The sequence below is a fragment of the Oncorhynchus kisutch genome, linkage group LG25 (assembly GCF_002021735.2).
Source record: "Oncorhynchus kisutch isolate 150728-3 linkage group LG25, Okis_V2, whole genome shotgun sequence".
NCBI lineage: Eukaryota > Metazoa > Chordata > Actinopteri > Salmoniformes > Salmonidae > Oncorhynchus > Oncorhynchus kisutch.
The window spans coordinates 34,001,773-34,025,500 of record NC_034198.2 but is presented as its reverse complement, the minus strand read 5'-3'; the positions used below and the strand labels follow the sequence as shown (position 1 = coordinate 34,025,500).

The following is a 23,728-nucleotide window of genomic DNA, read 5'->3' as shown; positions in this document are numbered from 1 at the left end:
TTGGATAATAGAATTATTGTTGAAATATTCATATAATTACATAGTAATATAATTATACATATTGTTTATACAGGTTTTTCACCAATATAGTAATATAATTATACATATTGTTTATACAGGTTTTTCACCAATATTCTGTGTAAATAGCCTAAATCAGCCTTGTCTCAGGATGGTAAGTTGGTGGTTGAAGATATCCCTCTAGTGGTGTGGGGGCTGTGCTTTGGCAAAGTGGGTGGGGTTATATCCTTCCTGTTTGGCCCTGTCCGGGGGTGTCCTCGGATGGGGCCACAGTGTCTCCTGACCCCTCCTGTCTCAGCCTCCAGTATTTATGCTGCAGTAGTTTGTGTCGGGGGGCTAGCGTCAGTTTGTTATATCTGGAGTACCTCTCCTGTACTATTCGGTGTCCTGTGTGAATCTAAGTGTGCGTTCTCTAATTCTCTCTTTCTTTCTCTCTCTCGGCGGACCTGAGCCCTAGGACCATGCCCCAGGACTACCTGACATGATGACTCCTTGCTGTCCCCAGTCCACCTGACCGTGCTGCTGCTCCAGTTTCAACTGTTCTGCCTTATTATTATACGACCATGCTGGTCATTTATGAACATTTGAACATCTTGGCCATGTTCTGTTATAATCTCCACCCGGCACAGCCAGAAGAGGACTGGCCACCCCACATAGCCTGGTTCCTCTCTAGGTTTCTTCCTAGGTTTTGGCCTTTCTAGGGAGTTTTTCCTAGCCACCGTGCTTCTACACCTGCATTGCTTGCTGTTTGGGGTTTTAGGCTGGGTTTCTGTACAGCACTTTGAGATATCAGCTGATGTACGAAGGGCTATATAAATACATTTGATTAGATTTTTTGATTTGATTTAAATAGCCTCCAAAATATGTAAACAGATCATAAATGTGAACATTTGTGTCTTCTTGAAAAGCTGTGAGTGCTATTATACGATACAAAATCAGAAGTCTACTTGTTGCATTTACAACTTCTCTAAGTCCTGTCATCAATTGATTTCAGCCAGTGTATGGCTGTGCATTCACTGCATTGTTTGAATAAAATGTTGGCATATTGTCAGTTCATTTGTAAAAATGCATGGAATCCTTCCTTTGGTTAGCTAGCTAACAAATATACAGTGTATATACATTATTCAAATTCTTTATTTTACATATATCTTATCACACCACTGGCAAACCACAGTTGACCAACACCCTGACCAAAATGGCTGACCTTTATCCCATCATAACAAGATTCATGTCCATTCTACTATTCTAATTCCATGTCCGACCCCATCTAACAGACAACACTGAACACTCATGATAACTGGGTTAGAAATATGACAAACAACAGAGCAGCAAATAACTGAAGAACACAAACAACAACTTAAACACCAAAACACACACAGGAATGAGAAACAACACAACCTGAAAACAAGGAACCCATAATTACCCAAAATCTTATGGCACAGCTACAATATGCGTCGTGTAGAGTATACAGTACATCATAATCATGGTCATAATAAATTAGATTTGGGCAAATTATTTGAATTTAATTGTGGGATTAAGGAGCTATCAAGCTCAATCAAAGTTATTGGTTAATGAGACACAGTTTACGACGTACTAAAGACATTAAATACATTTACGTATGATATCTTTATGTCCAAATGAGTCTATTTAAAAGTGAATGATGAGATAATTGAGGGTAAATTATTATCTTTCTAAAACGTTGAAATATACAGTAGATAAGCTTCAGGGTTGGAGACAATTCCAGTCAATTCAGGAAGTAGACTGAAAGTCCAACTCCAATTATCTTCAATGCTTTTCAATGAGGACATTTTGGAATTTTGTTTACTTTATGAATTGACTGGAATTGAAATGAAATTGACCCCAACCCTGATCAGCTAAGATATACAGCACACCCATACTTGTACCTTTGTACTGGATGTGTGTATGCACATAATTTCATACTTCTTATGAATGTGCCAATAAGCACCGTGGCTTCACTCAAGGTTTCCCATGTCATTTTTCAAACGATGAATTAATCAGAAATAACCCTGGATGCTTCTCTTTTGAATCCCTCCCAACATTGCTGAGCATTAAGGTAATAGACTATAATAGGTGTTGGATGGCGTTATCCTTTCTGAAAACCTGCATTGAAGCAACGATTATCATATAGTACATTACCAGTGGTAGGTGTAGTGTAGGACTCCTCACCCTTGCATATATCAAGGAGTCCTAAATTCAGAAGGTTCAATGCAGCAGTTTTTTTCTCAATTTCCCCAATTACTTTTTGCAGAAGAACTGGTCATTAAGACACTTTTTCAGGGTGGACCATGACACTGTGTTATCAGCCCTCAATGTTCAAGACAACTGGGAACTTGGGTAAAACGAACTACGAATGGTAAAATAAGTTTGGAACTTTCATCCAACTCAGAATTGTACAGTGCCTTGCAAAAGTAATCATCCCCCTTGGTGTTTTTCCTATTTTGTTGTATTACAACCTGTAATTTAAATGGATTTCTATTTGGATTTCATGTGATGGACATACACAAAATAGTCCAAATTGGTGAAGTGAATTTTTTTTAATTACTTGTTGCGTGCATATGTATTCACCACCTTTGCTATGAAGCCCCTAAATAAGATCTGGTGCAACTAATTACCTTCAGAAGTCACATATTTAGTTAAATAAAGTCCACCTGTGTGCAATCTAAGTGTCACATGAGCTCAGTATATATATATATATATATATGCATATGCCCCACACACAGTGGGGCAAAAAAGTATTTAGTCAGCCACCAATTGTGCAAGTTCTCCCACTTAAAAAGATGAGGCCTGTAATTTTCATCATAGGTACACTTCAACTATGACAGACAAAATGAGAAGGAAAAAAAATCCAGAAAATCACATTGTAGGATTTTTAATGAATTTATTTGCAAATTATGGTGGAAAATAAGTATTTGGTCACCTACAAACAAGCAAGATTTCTGTCTCTCACAGACCTGTAACTTCTTCTTTAAGAGGCTCCTCTGTCCTCCACTCGTTACCTGTATTAATGGCACCTGTTTGAACTTCAAACAGTCACACTCCAAACTCCACTATGGCCAAGACCAAAGAACTGTCAAAGGACACCAGAAACAAAATTGTAGACCTGCACCAGGCCGGGAAGACTGAATCTGCAATAGGTAAGCATCTTGGTTTGAAGAAATCAACTGTGGGAGCAATTATTAGGAAATGGAAGACATACAAGACCACTGATAATCTCCCTCGATCTGGGGCTCCACGCAAGATCTCACCCCGTGGGGTCAAAATGATCACAAGAACAAAAATCCCAGAACCACACGGGGGGACCTAGTGAATGACCTGCAGAGAGCTGGGACCAAAGTAACAACGCCTACCATCAGTAACACACTACGGCGCCAGGGACTCAAATCTTGCAGTGCCAGACGTGTCCCCATGCTTAAGCCAGTACATGTCCAGGCCCTTCTGAAGTTTGCTAGAGAGCATTTGGATGATCCAGAAGAAGATTGGGAGAATGGCATATGGTCAGATGAAACCAAAATATAACTTTTTGGTAAAAACTCAACTCGTCATGTTTGGAGGACAAAGAATGCTGAGTTGCACCCTACCTACTGTGAAGCATGGGGGTGGAAACATCATGCATTGGGGCTGTTTTTCTGCAAAGGGATCAGGACAACTGATCCGTGTAAAGGAAAGAATGAATGGGGCCATGTATCGTGAGATTTTGAGTGAAAACCTCCTTCCATCAGCAAGGGCAGTGAAGATGAAACGTGGCTGGGTCTTTCAGCATGACAATGATCCCAAACACACCGCCCGGGCAACGAAGGAGTAGGATTTTCAAGGTCCTGGAGTGGCCTAGCCAGTCTCCAGATCTTAACCCCATAGAAAATCTTAGGAGGGAGTTGAAAGTCCGTGTTGCCCAGCAATAGCCCCAAAACATCACTGCTCTAGAGGAGATCTGCATGGCGGAATGGGCCAAAATACCAGCAACAGTGTGTGAAAACCTTGTGAAGACTTACAGAAAACTTTTGACCTCTGTCATTGCCAACAAAGGGTATTTCACAAAGTATTGAGATAAACTTTTGTTATTGACCAAATACTTATTTTCCACCATAATTTGCAAATAAATTCATTAAAAATCCTACAATGTGATTTTCTGGATTTCTTTTCTCATTTTGCCTGCCATAGTTGAAGTGTACCTATGATGAAAATTACAAGCCTCTCTCATCTTTTTAAGTGGAAGAAGTTGCACAATTGGTGGCTGACTAAATCCTTTTTTTGCCCCACTGTGTGTGTGTGTGTGTGTGTGTGTGTGTGTGTGTGTGTGTGTGTGTGTGTGTGTGTGTGTGTGTGTGTGTGTGTGTGTGTGTGTGTGTGTGTGTGTGTGTGTGTGTGTGTATGTGTGTATGTATGTATGTATGTATATATATATCCGTTCCAAAAGGTGCCAGAGTCTGCAACACCATTAAGCAAGGTCAGGGACAAACTTGTGGAGAAGTACAGATCAGGGTTGGATTATAAAGAAATATCCTAAACTTTGAACATCCCACTGAGCACCATTAAATCCATTATTAAAACATGGAAAGAATATGGCACCATAACAAACCTGCCAAGAGAGGGCCACCCACCAAAACTCACGGACCAGGAAAGGATCCATTTTAGAATAAGGCTGTAACGCAACAAAATGTTGAAAAGTCAAGGGGTCTGAATACTTTCCGAATGCACCGTATATGGCAGGGGACTCACCTTCACAGACTGGTTGGGTGCCACTCCAGGAGCCATTGAGGAGGCAGGTCCTCTCAGCCGAGCCACTCAGGGAGAAGCCGGCTTCACAGGTGAACCTCAGCAGGCTCTTCAGCTGGAACTCGTCCCCCAACCTGGAGCCATGAGGTGGGATTCCAGGGTCACCACACTCCCCGGAACTACCGCCTAATGAAGGAGAGAGAAAATATCCAACACTCAAACGACCACCCATCACTCACTACAGAAGGTCCATAGGCAGTGCATATCAGTCATTCTAGCCTTGTTTTCTGAGATGTAAATAGTTTTTTCCACACTCCTTTTTAACTTCCATGAAAGGCTACCAAGGCTCTACCCAGAGTGCTTGCTTCCTACAGCTCTAGCTACAAAACTTGAAAAACCCACAGAAACCCCTAGTTTTTTCAGTTGGGGTTGACTTCCCTGAAACCTGTCACTCAGTGTTATTTCTGTCCATTGGAGAGCCTTCAGGTTTCCCTGCCTGGCAGTGTGCAACACCCAGAAAAAAAGGTGCCATCTTGAACCAAAAAGGGTTCTTAGGCTGTCCCCATAGGAGAACCCTATGAAGAACCTCTTTTGGTTTGAGGTAGAACCCTTTTGGTTCCAGGTAGAACCATTTTGTGTTCCATGTGGAACCCTTTAAACAGAGGATTCTACATGGAACCCAAAATAGTTCTACCTGGAACCAAAAAGGGTTCTAACTGGAACCAAATATGGTTTTCCTATGGGGACAGCCGCAGGACCCTTTTTGGTTCCAGTTAGAACCCTTTTTGGTTCCAGGTAGAACTATTTGGAACAAAAAGGGTTCTACCGCAAACCAAAAGAGGTTCTTCAAAGGGTGTAGGACCCTGCTGATGGATATACCTGAGCAGTAGGGTTGTGGCCCGCTCCAGCGTCCGTCCTCCTGACAGTAGCGCGTGGCGTTCCCAATCAGTGCTCGGCCGTGGCTGCAGGTGTAATGGACCACGGCGCCGTTGGTGAACTTCCTACCTGACATAATAGCTTGGGGCGGTGTGCCAGGATCACCACAGGAAATAGCTGCAGGTGAAATGGAGAGAAAATGTTTAGAGGACAGTTGATAGAAATACTTTTTTATATCCATCATGTATCTAAAGAAAATATTATAAAAATGGTAGTATTGTCACATACACCAGATAGCTGTAGTGAAATGTGTTTCTTTTACAGGGTCAGCCATAGTAGTACAGCACCCCTGGAGCAAATTAGGGCAAATCGACAGATTTTTCACCTTGTCGGCTCAGGTATTCGAAACAGCAATCTTTTGGTTACTGGCCCAACGCTCAAACTGTAATGCTACCTGCCGCCCAATATATACTTCATTTTTTCTTGTGCCTTCAGTGTTACTTTTATTGTCTGTTATTTTTATCAAGTATATGCCTTTTGAACCCAGCACCCAAACACTTATTACTATAAGCATTTGATTTGAACACCCCAATTTCTTATTCCATGCCTTCTCTGTTACCACTACTACTTCCACAACCCCTTTTCATCACTAACAATAACACTATATACAACATTTTCAGCACAGCCATAATGATTCTTTCTTTCTCACCACTATAAGAACAGTAAATTTCACTTTTTTTTTTTTTATCATTCTCCAACAGCGACTAAACACACCACTTGGGACCCAGATTCTACCTCTACCACTTTTTGTACCCTGAGCAAGACAATCCCAGCATATTACTCACAAAGGCACTTAGGAAGTGATCTGTCCCAGAGGCCGTTTGACTGACAGGTGAGAAGTGATGAGCCGAGCAGATAGAAGGCCCTCTTGCAGTGATACATCACACTGGTTCTGTAGTTGAAGCTCTCGGGGAAGCGCTGCTGCGGGTGACGAATGGCATTCTCCACGAAGCCTGGATCGGAGCAGTTTACCACTGCAAGATAAAACCGTCCGCATGCTTAAAGTCTGACAGTGAACCCAAGAGTGAGAAGAGAAGGGAAATCAATGGGAAAGCTTGAATAGCAGGATTTCTGTTCAAGTTCGGATTCATTTCAAAACAACCCATCCATGCCTTTTAAGATATACAGCTTCTCTCATGTACTGTAACTACAGATTTTCTACAGTCAATAGCATTTGACATACATTTACTCTAATAACTGTGTAGAAATGTCATACATGTGGGTTGATATGCAGTTTCTGTTCAGTTTAACTTGTCACAAAAATGTAGATTCCTTATTTACTCCAGTTGCACTTTAAACCAGCAGGGCAGGAAGCCCCAGTAACAATAATAAGCTGTACGTCTTGCCTCAGAGTTGGCTGAACATTGTTTTCAGCTATTGCCCTTCAACAAAAAACAGCCTAAAGTTAATGTCCAGGGGAAGATAAACAGATCGCTTTCCCTCAGTGACAGCTGCCAATGCCTTGGCAGTCAATTAAACCCCTAGGGACAGAGAGGTTGGAAAAAACCCTCCAAAATTGATAATTGGCACCTGCTATTGGCATGTTCCTTGCCTTTAATAGACACCATTATTCAGGTAACCCTCTTGAAAAAAGGTGATTGTTGGAACCCTGGGTGTGGGTGTGCAGAGTGGCTTACAAAATAGAGGGAGCACAGTGACATACTGTAGGAATACTGCAGGCTGAGGTAGCAGGGAGCACACTGACATACTGTAGGAATACTGCAGGCTGAGGTAGCAGGGAGCACACTGACATACTGTAGGAATACTGCAGGCTGAGGTAGCAGGGAGCACACTGACATACTGTAGGAATACTGCAGGCTGAGATAGCAGGGAGCGCACTGACATACTGTAGGAATACTGCAGGCTGAGATAGCAGGGAGCACACTGACATACTGTAGGAATACTGCAGGCTGAGATAGCAGGGAGCACACTGACATACTGTAGGAATACTGCAGGCTGAGATAGCAGGGTGCACACTGACATACTGTAGGAATACTGTAGGCTGAGATAGCAGGGAGCACACTGACATACTGTAGGAATACTGAACAGTCTGAGGGAGGGAGTGACTGACCATTGTTGTGGCAGGTAAAGGAGGCTATTTATTTTTTGTTTTATATATATACCTTGTTTTCCCTTGGTTTTTCAGCATGGAGGACTATTCTAGTCATACAAATACAGTTGAAGTCGAAGTTTACATACACTTAGGATGGAGTCATTAAAACTCATTTTTCAACCACTCCACAAATTTCTTGTTGACAAACTATAGTATTGGCAAGTCGGTTAGGACATCTACTTTCTGCATGACACAAGTAATTTTTCCAAAACATGCAGACCGGAACGCCATAGCCAATTAGAGCTACAGTAGGCCTTCATGCAAACAAGCCATTTGCCACCATTCACTTTGAAGTGGACTGTGTGTTCAGTGATGCCAATTTAGCAATTTTGTTGCTAGATTTAGCAACTTTTCAGACTACCCTGGCAACTTTTTTTCAAACAGCACCTAGCAACAAATTGAGCTACTTTTACAAATGTATTTGGAACTTTTAGCAACTTTTGAAAAGTGACTCAAACGCTAAAACGCACGTATTTTCCTTCTAAATGACACAAAAACGATTTTCTCTGTCACACACTCAGTCACAACACACGTGCCTGGCTGCAAAAGTGAATTGTGAGTGACGTCAGCAGAAGACCAGCAGCAATTTCAGAAAATTGCAAATCATTGTTGGCTGACTGCAGCAGCAGTAGTATATGCCTTCGACGAGACACACCCAATGAATATAGTTGGTCACGAATGTTTGATCTTGAACATAACTTATAACATTAATCAACATGTCTCAATCAAAATTGTACAGAAAAGAGTGGGAGTCTGTACCTGAACAAATGTCAAAATCATATTTTTTTGCCGAGATAGCCAGCCAATTTGAGTAACGTTATTGTGGATTCAACGTAATGACGCAGTTTTACGTTTTTACGCAATGACATTCCGTCATTTAGCAACAAATCAACCTGCCTCAAGCAACTTACCCTGAAAATTAGTTGGCAACACTGTGTGTGTTTACAGGCAGTAGCAACAGCGCAACTTTAGAAATTACAACGCATTCGGCAAAAGCCACAAAATACACCTGAATGGATATCTGCACATTCTGTCACATTACATTTGGGAACTTTACAGTCCTATTGATCAAACAACCATGAAAATGTAGGCTCTCTCTCCATCCGTTATGCACATCAAGAAGATCAACAACTAATTCTAGCCAGAGCAAGATGAGCTCAAATGTAACGAATGAACATTAGATAAACTCTCGAACTTTTCAGCTAGTTGCCCGTCAACAATTTCACTGATAACCAATGGGGAATTATATCCTACTGGTCCTTCTGCAGCTTGCCTGTCAATGCAATCGTTCTTGTCCCAACCAAGCAAGTTGGCTAGCTTACTAGCTAGCTACTTCCAGACACAAATGAGAGAACACCTGACTGACCATTTTGCTCGTTGTAGCAGAGCTGGTTAGGCTGTTTACATTCTATGTAGAGCGTTCATGACTAACTACTACTTTTGTTTACTGACACCGCGCATATTCAGCGGGTGTTGCGAGTTCATAAATTCATCAGATACTCTGCGCTCTGGCACACTCAGACGAGTGAATTTGCGAAAGCAAGAGATATGTTAACTGCGCAACAGTCGTTCAAGTTCTTGCTAGTTAAGCAAATGACACCTGCATCTTTAGCTGTGTATAGTCACCGAAAAACGATATGAGGGGGGAAAGTCAGTCACTCACCCACTCCTCCAATGATATTGCATGACATCCTCCTAGCAGCTAGCTAACGTTTGGCTCCGTGTTTTTTAGCTTGCTACATAAATAGATACACTAGCTTATTAGCCACGTTATGACTGACGTGATCATTGCCCTTCCTAGTTTAATTGTATTGACATTCCCAGTCAGTTACATTCGTCATTTTTTGTCCAACATATTGAGTCATTGAAACGGTGCATCCCGAATGGAGGCAGTAAAAAATGTACCAGGCCAGCTGTGATTTACAACCTGATAGCAATATTTTTTAGAATAACCATAAATGTTTTGGTGAATTATATTAATCAAGCAGTGAACTGCATCCATCTATTATGCCAACAATACCTTCGTGTACTTCAAGGAATGTTGAGTCATTTTTACCTATTTTTAAAACCTCTCGTAAAGTTGCTTTTGTAGTATAAACTGGGAATTTTTTGACTGATATTATGAATGTGTTGTTTCATATCTGCAAAGTAGTTAAAATGCTGTCAGTTCCACTTTAATACACAATGAGTAAAATATATTTGCTTTCTGAGCCATCGACATGCACAAACTATCTATACAAAATAAAGTATGCACTCTACTCACAAATTAAATGGATATACCTGAAATGCTTTGAATGTATTTGCTACTGTGTTTTACCTCTACAAACTGGAAGAGGGTTGCTCCACTGTCCAGTCATCCTGCACTGAGCTCTTGAGGCACCATGCAACTGATATCCTGTGCTGCAGGTGAAGTTGACCACATCGTTCAAGTTGAACTCACTGCCATTAGTTCGACCATTTGCTGGGTTTCCAGGGTGACCACAGGTAATGGCTTTGAAAAAAGTAGAGGTAGCCAAGAGAGAGCAAAAATGGTTTTACACAATTATTAGTGATGGTGATTGGGTTGAGAATTGAGAATTCCTGTAAATCTCTGATCATTAAGGAAGAATTGATGAAGGCAATAAAAAAACGTAAGTTTATCCACTTACAAACACAAACAGGAGCTTGTCCGGACCATCTGTGGTCTTGTTGACAGATCCGTACCGATGTTCCAATAAGGCGAAAGCCAAGGTTGCATTGGTAGACAACAGTGTCACGATAACTGGAGCCACCTCCACTTATGTGACCGTTGATGATTGGGTCAGGGGAGTCACAGTGGCCAGCTAGAAGGGAGAATAAACCAGATACCTGCATCTTATTTTCAGTTCTTAGATGATACTTGAAATAGTTGAGACAGTGTGGATTGGCATGAACGAGTACATTTGAGATGCAAACTTTCTTTCTATTCCCTAACACACATATTTGAAATGGTCTCAGGACTGTAATAACCATTTGGCACTTTGACATATGAAAACATTTGATCCTCTCCTCCCCTGATAATTCATGTCTTTGTGGTGAGAACTGCCTCGATCATTTTATCTGATCGATAATCTAATTGATAATAATGTTGGAGGTACAGTATATATCTTCATTTTTTACTGCCATTTTGGAGTTGACTGCTGGAGTCATATTAAATCTAATTATAGAATGGTCAGTATAAGAAGTTGCCTACCCTACATCAAATTTGGACACTGGTAATTGAAGCGAAATTACCTTAAAGAGGTTGACCTTCAAGAGTTTGAAGCGGATCAACTGTAACCTGAGGAATCTTAATGTGTTTCTGGCATAATGATTTGAAAACCATAAAGGTGCTCTACCCCATTTGGTGTTCGTCCAAGATCATAACACTGGGGGACATCCAGGATGATACAATTTTGGAGCTCATCCAGGATGAGAAGACAGAAATCTTAATCATAAAAAAAACAATTTCTACTGTACCAAGACATTTGGTTTCCACTCCGCTCCAGAGCCCGTTGACCCCACATTCCCTCACATGTGACCCCACCAGTGTGTATCCCGTATTACACATGAAGATCGCTGTGGCGCCAAATGTAGTCAGGGTTCCTATCTTGTTGCCATAGGGAGGAGAGGGGAGGTCCCCACACGAGATAACTGGAAGTGACACAGACAATCAGAGACTGAGTTATACTTGGTTGCACGCCACTGTGCCTGAGTGGAAACAAATTCCACAATAAGGACTGATTAGTGGAGCATTTTGATCTACAATGACTAGATATCCCTGAATGAAAGGCATGCAGAGAATTGTGTATTTCAGTGGAGGCTGTTGGAAGGAGCTATAGGTGGATGGGTTCATTGTAATGGCTGGAATATCAAACCCATCAAACATATGGAAACCACATTTGACTCCATTCCCTTGATTCCATTTCAGGCATTACAATGAGCCCATCTTCCCATTGCTCCTCCCACCAGCCTCCACTGGTGTATTTGTACTCAAACACTAAATGGGGAAGTGGCACATCTTGTCTTACAGCAGCTGATTGACTCAGCCCTCACAAGTTACCTGTAAATGTTACAATACATTTAGATATCCAACTACCTTATGTAAACACACATTGCTGGCTGTTATGCTAACATTCATTATATATTGTCCTTTTTGTTTTGTCAGACCATTCTAACAAATGCAACAGTATGCTTGTTTGTTTGTCATTGTGCATTCACCATCTTTAAATTCACATACAGTTTGGTTCACCACATAATAGAAAGGAGGCACTAAACATTACATTATGTAAGGACATTGGCTATTGATGAAAATGAGTACTCATGCAGCATATAGAGGATGGAAATGAAGCTATCCTGCAAGCCCGAGGCTAGTACTTTTCTGACCGGGCTATCAGAACATTTTCCCAACTAACCCACCAGCTAGTAAAATGTTTTCTTTTTAAGTTTCACATGACAGAGTTTGGACCCAGGCTAGTAAAAATAATGGTCTATTCTATTAGCCCAGCTGGCCAGTGCCCAAAATCCTTAGATTCCATCCCTGAGCATAATGCATGTCTTCTCCGTAAGGAGGTACCCAGGGAATGATCAGAAAACACACTAGGGACTCCTGGATGCACCCAATCAAAGCCAAGACCAATGTGCCTTTGCATGTACACAATGGCATGTAAACACATTAAATATTAAGTCCCCGCTAATCAAAATATTTACATTCTCCCTCTGACCTCTAATTAGGCAGAGGCTATTTTCCATGATTACTTCATCACCACTGCAGTTGTTTACACAACATGTTTAAGTAGAGGAAATAGGTAGAGCTGTGATCAAAACAAATAGCAAGTTTGGATACTTCCTTACGACTTTCCAGCTACTACACTAAATCCTGGGGATTATACATGTTACGGTCCAGAAATACACTGGGAGCCACAAAGAGGCACAGAGGATTTCAGATTTATTAACTGCCAGTCTGAATTACAGCCCCGGTCAGACAGTGAAATTGCTCTCAGTAATTAGAAAAAGGTACTATTCATACTCGAAATGTCAAGTATCTTGCACTCCATTCTTACAAATTATAATCTTTCCCGTGTAGCTCAGTTGATAGAGCATGGTGCTTACAAAGCCTTGGTTGTGGGTTTGATTCCCACTGGGGACCAGTATTAAAAAATATATATGAAAATGTATACACTCACTACTGTCAGTCGCTCTGGATAAGAACATCTGCTAAATTACTTAAATGTTATTTTCTATAACTCTAAGCACTGCAGCCTTGTGGTACATGCACAGTATGTATCTTACTCTTGCAGGTAGACCTCTCCTCAATTCCAGCCCAGGTTCCATTAGCTAAGCACTTGATTGTCCTCTGTCCTCCGAGGTAGAAGCCAGGAGTGCAGCTCAGCATTATCTGAGCTCTAAATTCATTCAGTGACCCCGAGATCAGCCGCCACACCATGTGTTCTGAGAGCACGCTCTCAATGTTAGGGCACTGGATCGCTGTGGGGGGAGAGAGAACAGGCCAGAGTTAATGGAATACCGTGACCCTGGCCTTCATTCTGAACACACTCAAAAATACAGACATGACAGAGAAAAAAATCTCAATTTCCTTTACGTTCTCCAACTTCAGTGATTTGATATTCTAAGTCTTTTGATGTGTACATTATCGGTCTTTGTCCTACAGTATATACATAGTATTACATTCTATTAATCAAACTGAGAAATGCCAAAGCAAATTAGAAAGTATAATGAGCATAAAAAGATTTGTTATATATATATATTATATTCACATAAATCACACTCATTGTAGTATGAACATGTCATTTAAACAGTCATGTCCCAAAATGACTTAAATATGATTGCCGAGAGTGTTTCTGGTAATGCAGGCCTGAGGAGGCGGGGTTGCATCCTACCATTTCTTTTGTGTGAGTGCTTAACTGCAAAAATCTAGTCATTATTGCTCACCCGTTACCTGCTCCAAATTACTCTCTAAGGAGGATGTTAATGAGACATGCATTGACTGCAGTGGCTCAATGAGGCAGGCGATTTTAACATACCGTTGGCATAGAAACAAAGGGTTATTTTTCTCACGTAAACAAAGAGGTGGGTGTGCAGCATTGCTCCATGTCCCCTCCTCCAGACAGACGGCGCTCGTGGAGAAACTTGTCTCCATCCTGTACCCTTCATTGCACTCGTAGTTAACTTTGCTTCCTACTGTGTACTGGAAACCATGGAATGAACCATTGGCAGGAGACTGAGGGATTCCACAAGATATAGCTGCCAAATGGAAAGATATGAAAATATAAAAAATTATACTCTCATCAAATGATCATTTCTCACCCTGCAACTGTATATTCAAATCAGAATTTCATCTTCCAAAGCAACAGGAACATCTACAAAAGCATCAAAGCAACATATTTCGAGAACAATTCAAGCTCGTAGATGTCTTCAAAGTTCCAGTAAAAGCAGTGGGACCAATTAGGCTGTTTTCTTGTCCACTTTGATCACAACCTTACGTTTAAGTTGGATTAGTGGAGCAGGTTGAGAGCTTCAAGTTCCTTGGTGTCCACATCACCAACAAACTAACATAGTCCAAGCACACCAAGTAGTGCATACAGCCAAGTACATAACAGGGGCCAAGCTTCCTGCCATCCAGGACCTCTACACCAGGCAGTGTCAGAGGATGGCTCTAAAAATTGGCAAAGACTCCATCCACCTTAGTTATAGACTATTCTGTCTGCTACCGTATGGCAAGCGGTACCGGAATGCCAAGTCTAGGTCCAAGAGGCTTCTAAACAGCTTAAATTGCATTGTTGGTTAGGGGCTCATAAGTAAGGTCTACCTGTTGTATTCAGCATTTCACTGTAAGGTCTACCTGTTGTATTCAGCATTTCACTGTAATATCTACCTGTTGTATTCGGCGCATGTGACTAATAACATTTGTTTTGATTTGATTAAACAGAGAAGCCAGAATCCTCCACTGCCTCTCCATGACCTTAAGAACAGCTGAATGGATTACTGTCAGCACTTACAGAAATTATGGCACATAATTAGTAGACACTATGGACACTTCTCATCACAGGAGTGTTCTGTGTTCTGACTATAGTGGCCTTGTGTCTCAAATGGGAGGGATAAAGAGGAAGTAAGCAAAGTATGTACCTATGCTGTTAGTATGTACCAACTATTAGAGTACAATGGAAACCAGAAATTTACCGTTAAAGATTGTGGCATTCACTTGCTTAAACCCATGCTTACCGTTCGAATACCATGTTTAAGAATACAGTGCAAATTTGAACAGACGATCTCATCATATCAAATGATCATTTCCTATCAGGTTTAGTGAGGATAACAAACAGCTATCTTGTTTTGTTCACTAGTTACCCACCTGTAGTTTACCACAAATGAGTGGACACAGTTTCCTTTGTACCTTAAAAATAGATAATTGTCTTGCATGCTCTATCGCAAACAGGCATTAAAGATAAAACCCCCAGAAGTAATTAGCTCCATCTTAGACTCTCTTCCTTTATGCAAATATACACCTCATTACAGCAATGGGCTGTCACACTAGTGAACACAATGCAGAAAGGGTCAGTTACATCACTGTCAATGATTATATATTTCTGAATAAAGTTTGTTAAAAGACTTCTCAGAATCTATTCATTAAGATATTTTCTATGATATTAAGAAATATTCATGAATTGTAGCCTGCTATGTTGAAGACCAAGGAGAAAAATAAATAGACAATGAATCACAATTCCACAAACACATGTCAACATTGTGACAAGAGGGAGCCCAATCACATTTGCAAGACTTTCACCAGACATTAAAGTGAATCCCCCTCGAGTCTGTAAATGCCATTCGCCATTCTGCATTACCTTGACATAGTGGAGCTGGGGTATCCCAATGATACAGTCCATTCGGATGTAACCGGCAGGTGGAATTTCTGGGCCCCACTAGTCTGTAGCCAGCATAACAATAGTACTGCAGATTGCTTCCTGGGATTTCTCTTGTTCGGTTAAGCACCCCTCCATTTCCAGGTGGGTCGTTAATGCTACAATAAGGAGCTAAATTGAAAAGAAAGGAGCAATTTAAGTGTTTTGTATACCATTCCTCCTTCTAAATGATTAACGATATACACTAGATATACATTAGTACTTCATATTACATTATATTAGTATAACATTAGATTAAATCCATCCACCAGTTGACTAGTACTAAATGGTTAAGTCTAGGTTCTAGGTGATTAGACCTCATGTTAAAACTCCAGGCATCATTCTTATTTTACTTTGATGAAAGACCAATGGACTGTTTAAGACAAAGAGAAAAATCCTTTGGCTGGGTAAAGACTTCTTCACTCCCAAAGCAGTTTTGTAAAGATCAAACGGAGGTGTATTACCCTGTCTGTGTTCAACATCCATGCATTATTTAAAAATACTTTTACATAGTTTGACAGCACTGAGGTAGCCACTCTGAAGCCTTCAGAAACCATCACTCATTCTGACACGTCAGGCCTCAATGCAATGTAACAATTTTTTTACCGAGTCATTTTTTTCGCACAAGGGATGGCAAATTGAATAAATGGGGAAACATGTGGAAACAAACTGGAATAATAACCAGCACAGGGGCTGGAACGGCAAAATTATCGACTAAAATGAATTGAGAGAAGAAAAGCAACAGAAAATGCAGAGCGAGAGAAAAGAAGAGAGAAGAAATGGAGAGTAATCATTGCCACTGGGCTTTGTGAGCTATATATCATGTTTGGTCATTGGTGGAAATGTCGGTTTGAGGCACCGGACATGGCGGTTATTCAGCCAAATTCATTATCGGATCTTTGACCTCTATTATGGAGGACTTGCAAAAGGATCCCTGCAGGTATACAGTCTAATGAGGGCTAACTTGTAAAAGTCTGACTGCCTCACACTCTTTGACCTACATTGGATCCAAAGCAACTGCCTCAGAGGACAGAGGCTGGTGTCTAAGCTTCTCTGACACCCATACAAGAGAAAAAAAGCTATGGCGCTGTCCCACTTTTTGAATGTCCTGTAATTCAAATGTTTCATTTGGTGTCTGTTATGAAACATACAAATGATGACGCATTAGTAGAAATAGACATGCCCACAGCACATGGGCGTTAAAGCCTTTTCACAAACTGAAACATATTGTTATGCACTACAAACCTGTGTAGCGGATTCTGAATCCTCTTTTGCTGGTTGCATGATCAGTGGACCATCTCAGGTAAAGGTGGTTGGTCTTGCTTGTAAAGTTTAACTGTGTGGAGTGATTTCCACTAAGGGCCACCAGCAAAGGGCTCTGGCCAGATGGTCCTAACAGAGCAAAAGTAACACTCACATATGACAGTGCTTGTTGTAAGGCATTTGAACATTAAATCATCTCTGACATGGCATAAACATTTTAAAACAAACAAAATAAAACATGCATATGACTTATTTGGCTGTTGGAAGAGGAAATTACCGTCAAAGAGCTCAAGTTCGTCGAACTGCTTCTCACTCTGAAACATCTCCACAAAGATGGAGATAGTGTACGCAGGTTGAACCCTGATGACCCAGGAGCAGGTCTGAGAGTTGGGGTAGTTTTTAGGGAAACCCGGACTAAGGATAACTCCTGATGAGGAGGAGCGTTCTTCATTTGCAGGACACTGGGCTAAACGCACAACACACACATGCAGACAAATGAAAAATAGTTAGTTACTGCTACAGTACACATCTTTATCACCTCAACTGTACTTCTCTTGAACTTCTCCAGGTTGCTAAATCCAAATGAGCTCAGGGTTAGTGATCTATGGCAAGAAATAATGTGAAGGCATTTTCCACTTCTACCCTGTGGGCAAATGATAATGAAAACAAACCGAATGGACCATAGCTGCATTACGGAATTACAACATTTAAGGAAACTCTGCTGCGCTTATCTCCATATCTCTCTAGAAAATGTACTTTGTGCTCTGCTAATGGAACCATACTGCTGCCTTCCATCTGTGTCATCACATTGGCACTATAATTAGAAATGATATGCACACCATTCATAAGCCATTCAATCTGTGACTCACGTTCAGTCAGAGCTTTGATTTCAAATAGTCACAGAGACTCTAGCTGCACTTTGTTTTTTAACAGGCTGATGCACACCTTGGAACAATGTCTAGTAATAGTGTCGTATAAAGGAGTCATCAGAAGGATACAAAGAAACAAGGGTAGAACGTCAGATATAAACAAAAACAGGCAGGTAAACTGATACGCTTGTAAAAGCAGATAACTGGAAGTATCTGAGCTGAAAGTTCACATCCTGTTATAAATGGAATAATAAATCAAATAATCAGAAAAAGGTCAGAACATTCCCTTACCTTCACAAGTTGGCGGAGGACTCTCAAACTGGAGATGAGAGTTGAGCTTACAGGTAAGCTCACTGTTGCCTACCAGGGTAAATCCAGGGAAGCAGCGATACTTCACAACGTCTCCTGGACAAAATAATGATTTCATACGTCTTATAGCAGATGTGATATCATCAACGTCTGATGGAAACCTACATTGGATATTATGTTTATGTCTCTCGAGACAATGCCAACAGCTGTATTACATAACAGGCTGCTATATACTCCTAACATGGTTGTCCAAGATCATTTCAAATAAAGGTTCACACTCCAGCATGCTATACCTCTTTGATTCAAAGTCACATAGGAACATGTTTAAACTGAATCATGTAGCGGGTCACTATCTGACGTCCCACTGCAACTCTGTGTTGAATTATATAACCCAGTGTTGACCATCTCTCTGGTACAAACTTACCTATTTCATAATCTTGATCTTCATATACTATTTCAGCTTCTTCCACTGTTGGTGGAGGTGGGCATTTCTTTAGACGATAGGCTGGAGGAGAGAAAGAATTAAGTAATTTGCCAAAATCACATAATCCACAGTATACTATACTTATGGATACGTATTCTATCACTTCATCTATCTGACAAACATAAAAAACAAAGACATCACACAAGATAAAGGGATGGGCAAATACAGTTGAAGTCGGAAGTTTACATACACCTTAGCTAAATACATTTAAACTCAGTTTTTCACAATTCCTGATATTTAATCCTAGTAAAAATTCCCTGTCTTAGGTCAGTTAGGATCACCACTTTATTTTAAGAATGTGAAATGTCAGAATAATAGTAGAGAGAATGATTTATTTCAGCTTTTATTTCTTTCATCACATTCCCAGTTGATCAAAAATGTTCATACACTCAATTAGAATTCGGTGTCATTGCCTTTAAATAGTTTAACTTGGGTCAAATGTGGGTCAAATGTTTCAGGTAGCCTTCCACAAGCTTCCCACAATAAGTTGGGTGAATTTTGGCCCATTCCCCCTGACAGAGCTGGTGTAACTGAGTCATGTTTGTAGGTCTCCTTGCTCGCACACGCCTTTTCAGTCCTGCCCACAAATTTCTGTAGGATTGAGGTCAGGGCTTTGTGATGGCCACTCCAATACCTTGACTTTGTTGTCCTTAAGCCATTTTGCCACAACTGTGGAAGTATGCTTGGGGTAATTGTCCATTTGAAAGGCCCATTTGAGACCAAGCTTTAACTTCCTGACTGATGTCTTGAGATGTTGCTTCAATATGTCCACATCATTTTCCTGCCTCATGACGCCATCTATTTTGTGAAGTGCACTGGTCCCTCCTGCAGCAAAGCACCCCCACAACGTGATGCTGCCACCTCCGTGCTTCATGGTTGGGATGGTTTTCTTCGGCTCGCAAGCCTCCCCCTTTTTCCTCCAAATGATGGTCATTATGGCCAAACAGTTCTATTTTTGTTTCATCAGACCAGAGGACATTTCTCCAAAAAGTACGATCTTTGTCCCCATGTGCAGTTGCAAGCCGTAGTCTGGCTTTTTTATGGCGGTTTTGGAGCAGTGGCTTTGTCCTTGCCTTTCAGGTTATGTCGATATAGGACTTACTGTGGATATAGATATTTTTGTGCCTGTTTCCTCCAGCATTTCACAAGTCCTAGTGTTGTTCTGGGATTGATTTGCACTTTTTGCACCAAAGTACGTTCATCTCTAGGAGACAGAATGCGTCTCCTTCCTGAGCGGTATGAAGGCTGTGTGGTCCCATGGTGTTTATACTTGCATACTATTGTTTGTACAAATGGAAGTGGTGCATTCAAGCGTTTGGAAATTCCAAGGATGAACCAGATTTTTGGAGGTCTACAATTGTGGAGGTCTTGGCAGATTTCTTTTGAAAGGCACAGTCAACTTAGTGTATGGAAACTTCTGACCCACTGGAATTGTGATGCAGTGAATTATAAGTGAAATAATCTGTCTGTAAACAATTGTTGGAAAATGTACTTGTGTCATGCACAAAGTCTTAACCGACTTGCCAAAACTATAGTTTGTTTACAAGACATTTGTGGAGAGTTTTAATGACTCCAACCTAAGTGAATGTAAACTTCTGACTTCCACTGTACATATAAATACAATCTGTTAGAGGACAATTGACCACATTCACCCGGTCACAAGGTAAAAACATGAGATAACTTTATTTCTGAAATATTTTCAAAACAGGGAATCAGCAAGCTTTAGCAGTAACAGTATGCATTATAGCTACAACATTTTTTTTATTTGGAAGAGAAACTGACCATGGAAATTGAGGACAAAGAATCCACTTGTGGAGAAGTCACTGTGAAACTTGATAAGGACCTGATTGAAAGAACTGTAGGCTGACTCTAGCGCTGTATTACCACTGAAAATCCCAAGCTGTGGGTAGCTCTGCTCAGGGCCATCCCTGGAAGAGGCCAGAAGACATTGAAAGAGCATTACATTTATAACACACACATTAAACATTGTAATAATGTCCAGAATTTCAGTGTGGCATGGTTGAATTGATTTGCTCTCAAATCTATAGCAAGATTTGTGCTGACGTTCATATAAAAACCATTACATTACAGACAGTGTTGAATGAAAACAGCAAAAAATGATGACTTTACAGACTACTGGCCTCCTTTAATGGCTTCTGAAGATGAATTATCCATGTAACTCACAGAGGGCTGTATTGTGGCAGAACGTGTGTATTTTACCCATTGAAATACATAGTTTTAATCCACTCTCGGGTGCTGCAGATTAAACCATGGCATGCACTTATTATATTGTGACATTCAAGTTCATCTTCACTAGTAAAAGGAATAAAAAGGCACTATGTTGATTTGTTTCCTGTCTTGCTGTATTTACAGTATAACTCTGGGTTTTCCTGTGCAGGTTAGAGTTTTCGTCATGAATTTTGTTCTGGAGGCAGCTCCGCAGAGTGCCCACTGGGCAAAAACGGGCTGAATCAACATTGTTTCTACGTCATTTCAATCCCCCCAAATTATTTGATGACAATGAATCAATGTGGAAAACTAATTGGATTTGCACATTGAATTCATGTTCATTGACAATTGAACTGACAATTGAACTGATGTCTGTGCCCAGTGGGTGGTCACTAGCTGGCACAACCACAAAGTCATAAAATCTGATTTTTAAAACTAAACCTAACCTTGACCCTAACCTTAACCACACTGAGTGTTAACCCTAACCTTAAATTAAGACCAATTTTTCTTGAATTTTTACAATACAGACAATTTTGACTGCCCCATCTAGCAGAAATCGCTCAGCTCTGCCTTCAGGACAAGACTCATTCCAATAAACGTCAACCTGCTCGTCCTGTGCTCTGAAGTACATGGTAGTTATTCACAGTAAAAGACATATCAGCCAATTGTGAACTGATGGGGCTTGTGAGAAACCATTAATCCCTTACCATACAGCAATGTAATCTGTGACAGGCTCCGTCTGAAGCAGGGTGAAGTTGATGTAAATACCATGTCCATGTGGCACGGTGATAAGCCAGGTGCAGTCCTGTGAGTTAGGGTACTCATTTGGGTACTGGGGTGAGAATATGGTGCCATTCTGAGCTGTCATATTGTAGCCACATGGAGCTGCAGTAGAAGACAAGACGGAGCGTTATCATCACAGAGGGTATGTCCCATGTAGATCAGTTGGTAGAGTGTGGCACATGAAACGCCAGGGTTGTGGGTTCGATTCCCACGGGGGACCAGAACAGGGGGGAAAAGTATTAAATGTACCACTCAGTACTGTAAGTTGCTCTGAATAAAACTGTCTGCTATACGTAGAGCATATGGTAGAAATTGATGTTAAGTAGATTGTAGTTATTTGTCTGCTAACAACTTAAGAACATTTCTTCACCAATTGAACCTTCATTACAAATATCTGTACACTGTATTACTTGTAGATTAAATATTATGAGCAGCAATCACAAGAGCAGTTTTGACAACAGTGCAAACCCCATACTGTGTTATACTATCATGGTAAGTGTCTCTTTCACTGGTATCTAGGATTAGTTAATCCTGCATAACTTTGAACCCAAAAGGGATGCAGTGATAACTTCAACAAGAACCCAATTTACCAAATGCACCTCCAAAACACAATACCATGATGCTGAAAGGTGTCGTTGAATGAGGGACAGCTCTAACAAATCTTTGCAGGTATTGATTGAGTAAGCCTTTGCCAGCTCGTACACTGCTCAATGCAGAAGAAATTTAGCACATGTCCCAGTAGTGTGGGTCTCAACTGGAGCAGTTTTCAAAGGCAGTAATATGAGAGGCAGTTTTGGGAAACGCTGCCTTTTTTCATACAGTATAACAGAACTTCACAACAGTATTACGAGGGTTCTATAATAACATCTAGTATAGGGCTGATAAAAACGTCCTAACAAATACATTCTAAAATAGTTTGATAAATGAAGCAAAGAAGCCATTGATGCTTTTGGTAAAATATATGTTATGTATAATATTAACCCATGCTCACCCTCACAATGTGGAAAGGGATGATTCCATTTTCTGTTGATTCCATGTTGGCATGTGAGCACAGGATGTCCAATCAGAACGTATCCAGGAAAGCACTCAAAAGTTATTGACTGGCCAGCATTGTAGTCATTATTAATAATATATCCGTTAGGGAATGGAGTAGGGTCTTGGCAATTCTGCAATTCATATGCTAAAATGCAAGAGAGAAAGTCAGAAAAAAACTGTGGTTACAAGCTTATGCAATAAAAATACATATTTCTTATAACAGGAATGCACATACATCACAACAAAATAAAACATATTCAACAAGAAATGTTCAAACAAATTATGTGGACTGTCGTCAACAGCCCACAGGTGAACCATCCCACTTAACCTTTTGAGACAGTACTGGAACACACATGACACCTGTCAGACACATTTTCACGAAATGTCACTATGACATGTCTATTTCAAGCATAATGCCAACAACAAAGAATGGATGCCAGGAAACCAATAAACTTTTCTGTTTCAACCTAAAAAATACAGCAACGTTACAGCAACGTTACAGCAACGTTACAGCAACGTTACAGCAACGTTACTCCAGAAATCTATTGAAGCTTGACAGTGCTGGAAATTGACGATCAAGTTCACATTCTTTTTGCGTACAATGAGAGAGCAATTGTTAAATGAGATGTGGTGTTTTTTTTGGTAAGAGGAGAAGAGGAAAAGCCAGGATATGAACCCTCTGGCCTATATGTGGAAGAAGATGACACACAAGGTTATCTCTTGAAAAGTGGAAGCCATGCACTCAACAGCTACAGTTGCCATTGACCGTAACAAGAACCCCAGGACCAGTGGAAGCAAAATAGCCCCATAACATCAAAGTGCACTCAACATCTAAATGCCGCTCTCCATTGATTCTGAATGCTTTGTCCAGGCGGGAGAAGCAACATAACAGAGTAACCTCTCAATGATCCGGAGAGGGCAGATTCTCAGATAATTTAACTGACAGGTACTTAAGTCCTTGAAGCTGACATTCCACCTATTTTGCATTTAACCTTGAATCATCCTAAAAAGAAAGCTAAACCATATCAACAGATGACAG

The 23,728-nt window shown here is 40.7% G+C and overlaps 1 protein-coding gene across 1 annotated transcript in view; it reads right to left on the bottom strand.

Annotated features, from left to right (window-relative positions):
- The window catches only part of LOC109870209 (CUB and sushi domain-containing protein 1), a 291,027-nt gene that overhangs the window by 17,985 nt on the left and 249,314 nt on the right, over positions 1–23,728 (bottom strand). The window contains exons 42-57 of the mRNA XM_031804842.1: positions 22,646–22,834; positions 21,579–21,756; positions 20,425–20,570; positions 18,583–18,663; positions 18,141–18,254; positions 17,258–17,446; positions 16,963–17,109; positions 15,661–15,849; positions 13,877–14,062; positions 13,091–13,285; positions 11,279–11,452; positions 10,450–10,623; positions 10,119–10,292; positions 6,474–6,662; positions 5,632–5,805; positions 4,756–4,938 (exon numbers count right to left, since the gene is read on the bottom strand). Of these exons, the coding sequence (XP_031660702.1) occupies positions 4,756–4,938; positions 5,632–5,805; positions 6,474–6,662; positions 10,119–10,292; positions 10,450–10,623; positions 11,279–11,452; positions 13,091–13,285; positions 13,877–14,062; positions 15,661–15,849; positions 16,963–17,109; positions 17,258–17,446; positions 18,141–18,254; positions 18,583–18,663; positions 20,425–20,570; positions 21,579–21,756; positions 22,646–22,834 (2,682 nt within the window). The remainder of the gene's footprint in view (positions 1–4,755; positions 4,939–5,631; positions 5,806–6,473; positions 6,663–10,118; positions 10,293–10,449; positions 10,624–11,278; positions 11,453–13,090; positions 13,286–13,876; positions 14,063–15,660; positions 15,850–16,962; positions 17,110–17,257; positions 17,447–18,140; positions 18,255–18,582; positions 18,664–20,424; positions 20,571–21,578; positions 21,757–22,645; positions 22,835–23,728) is intronic.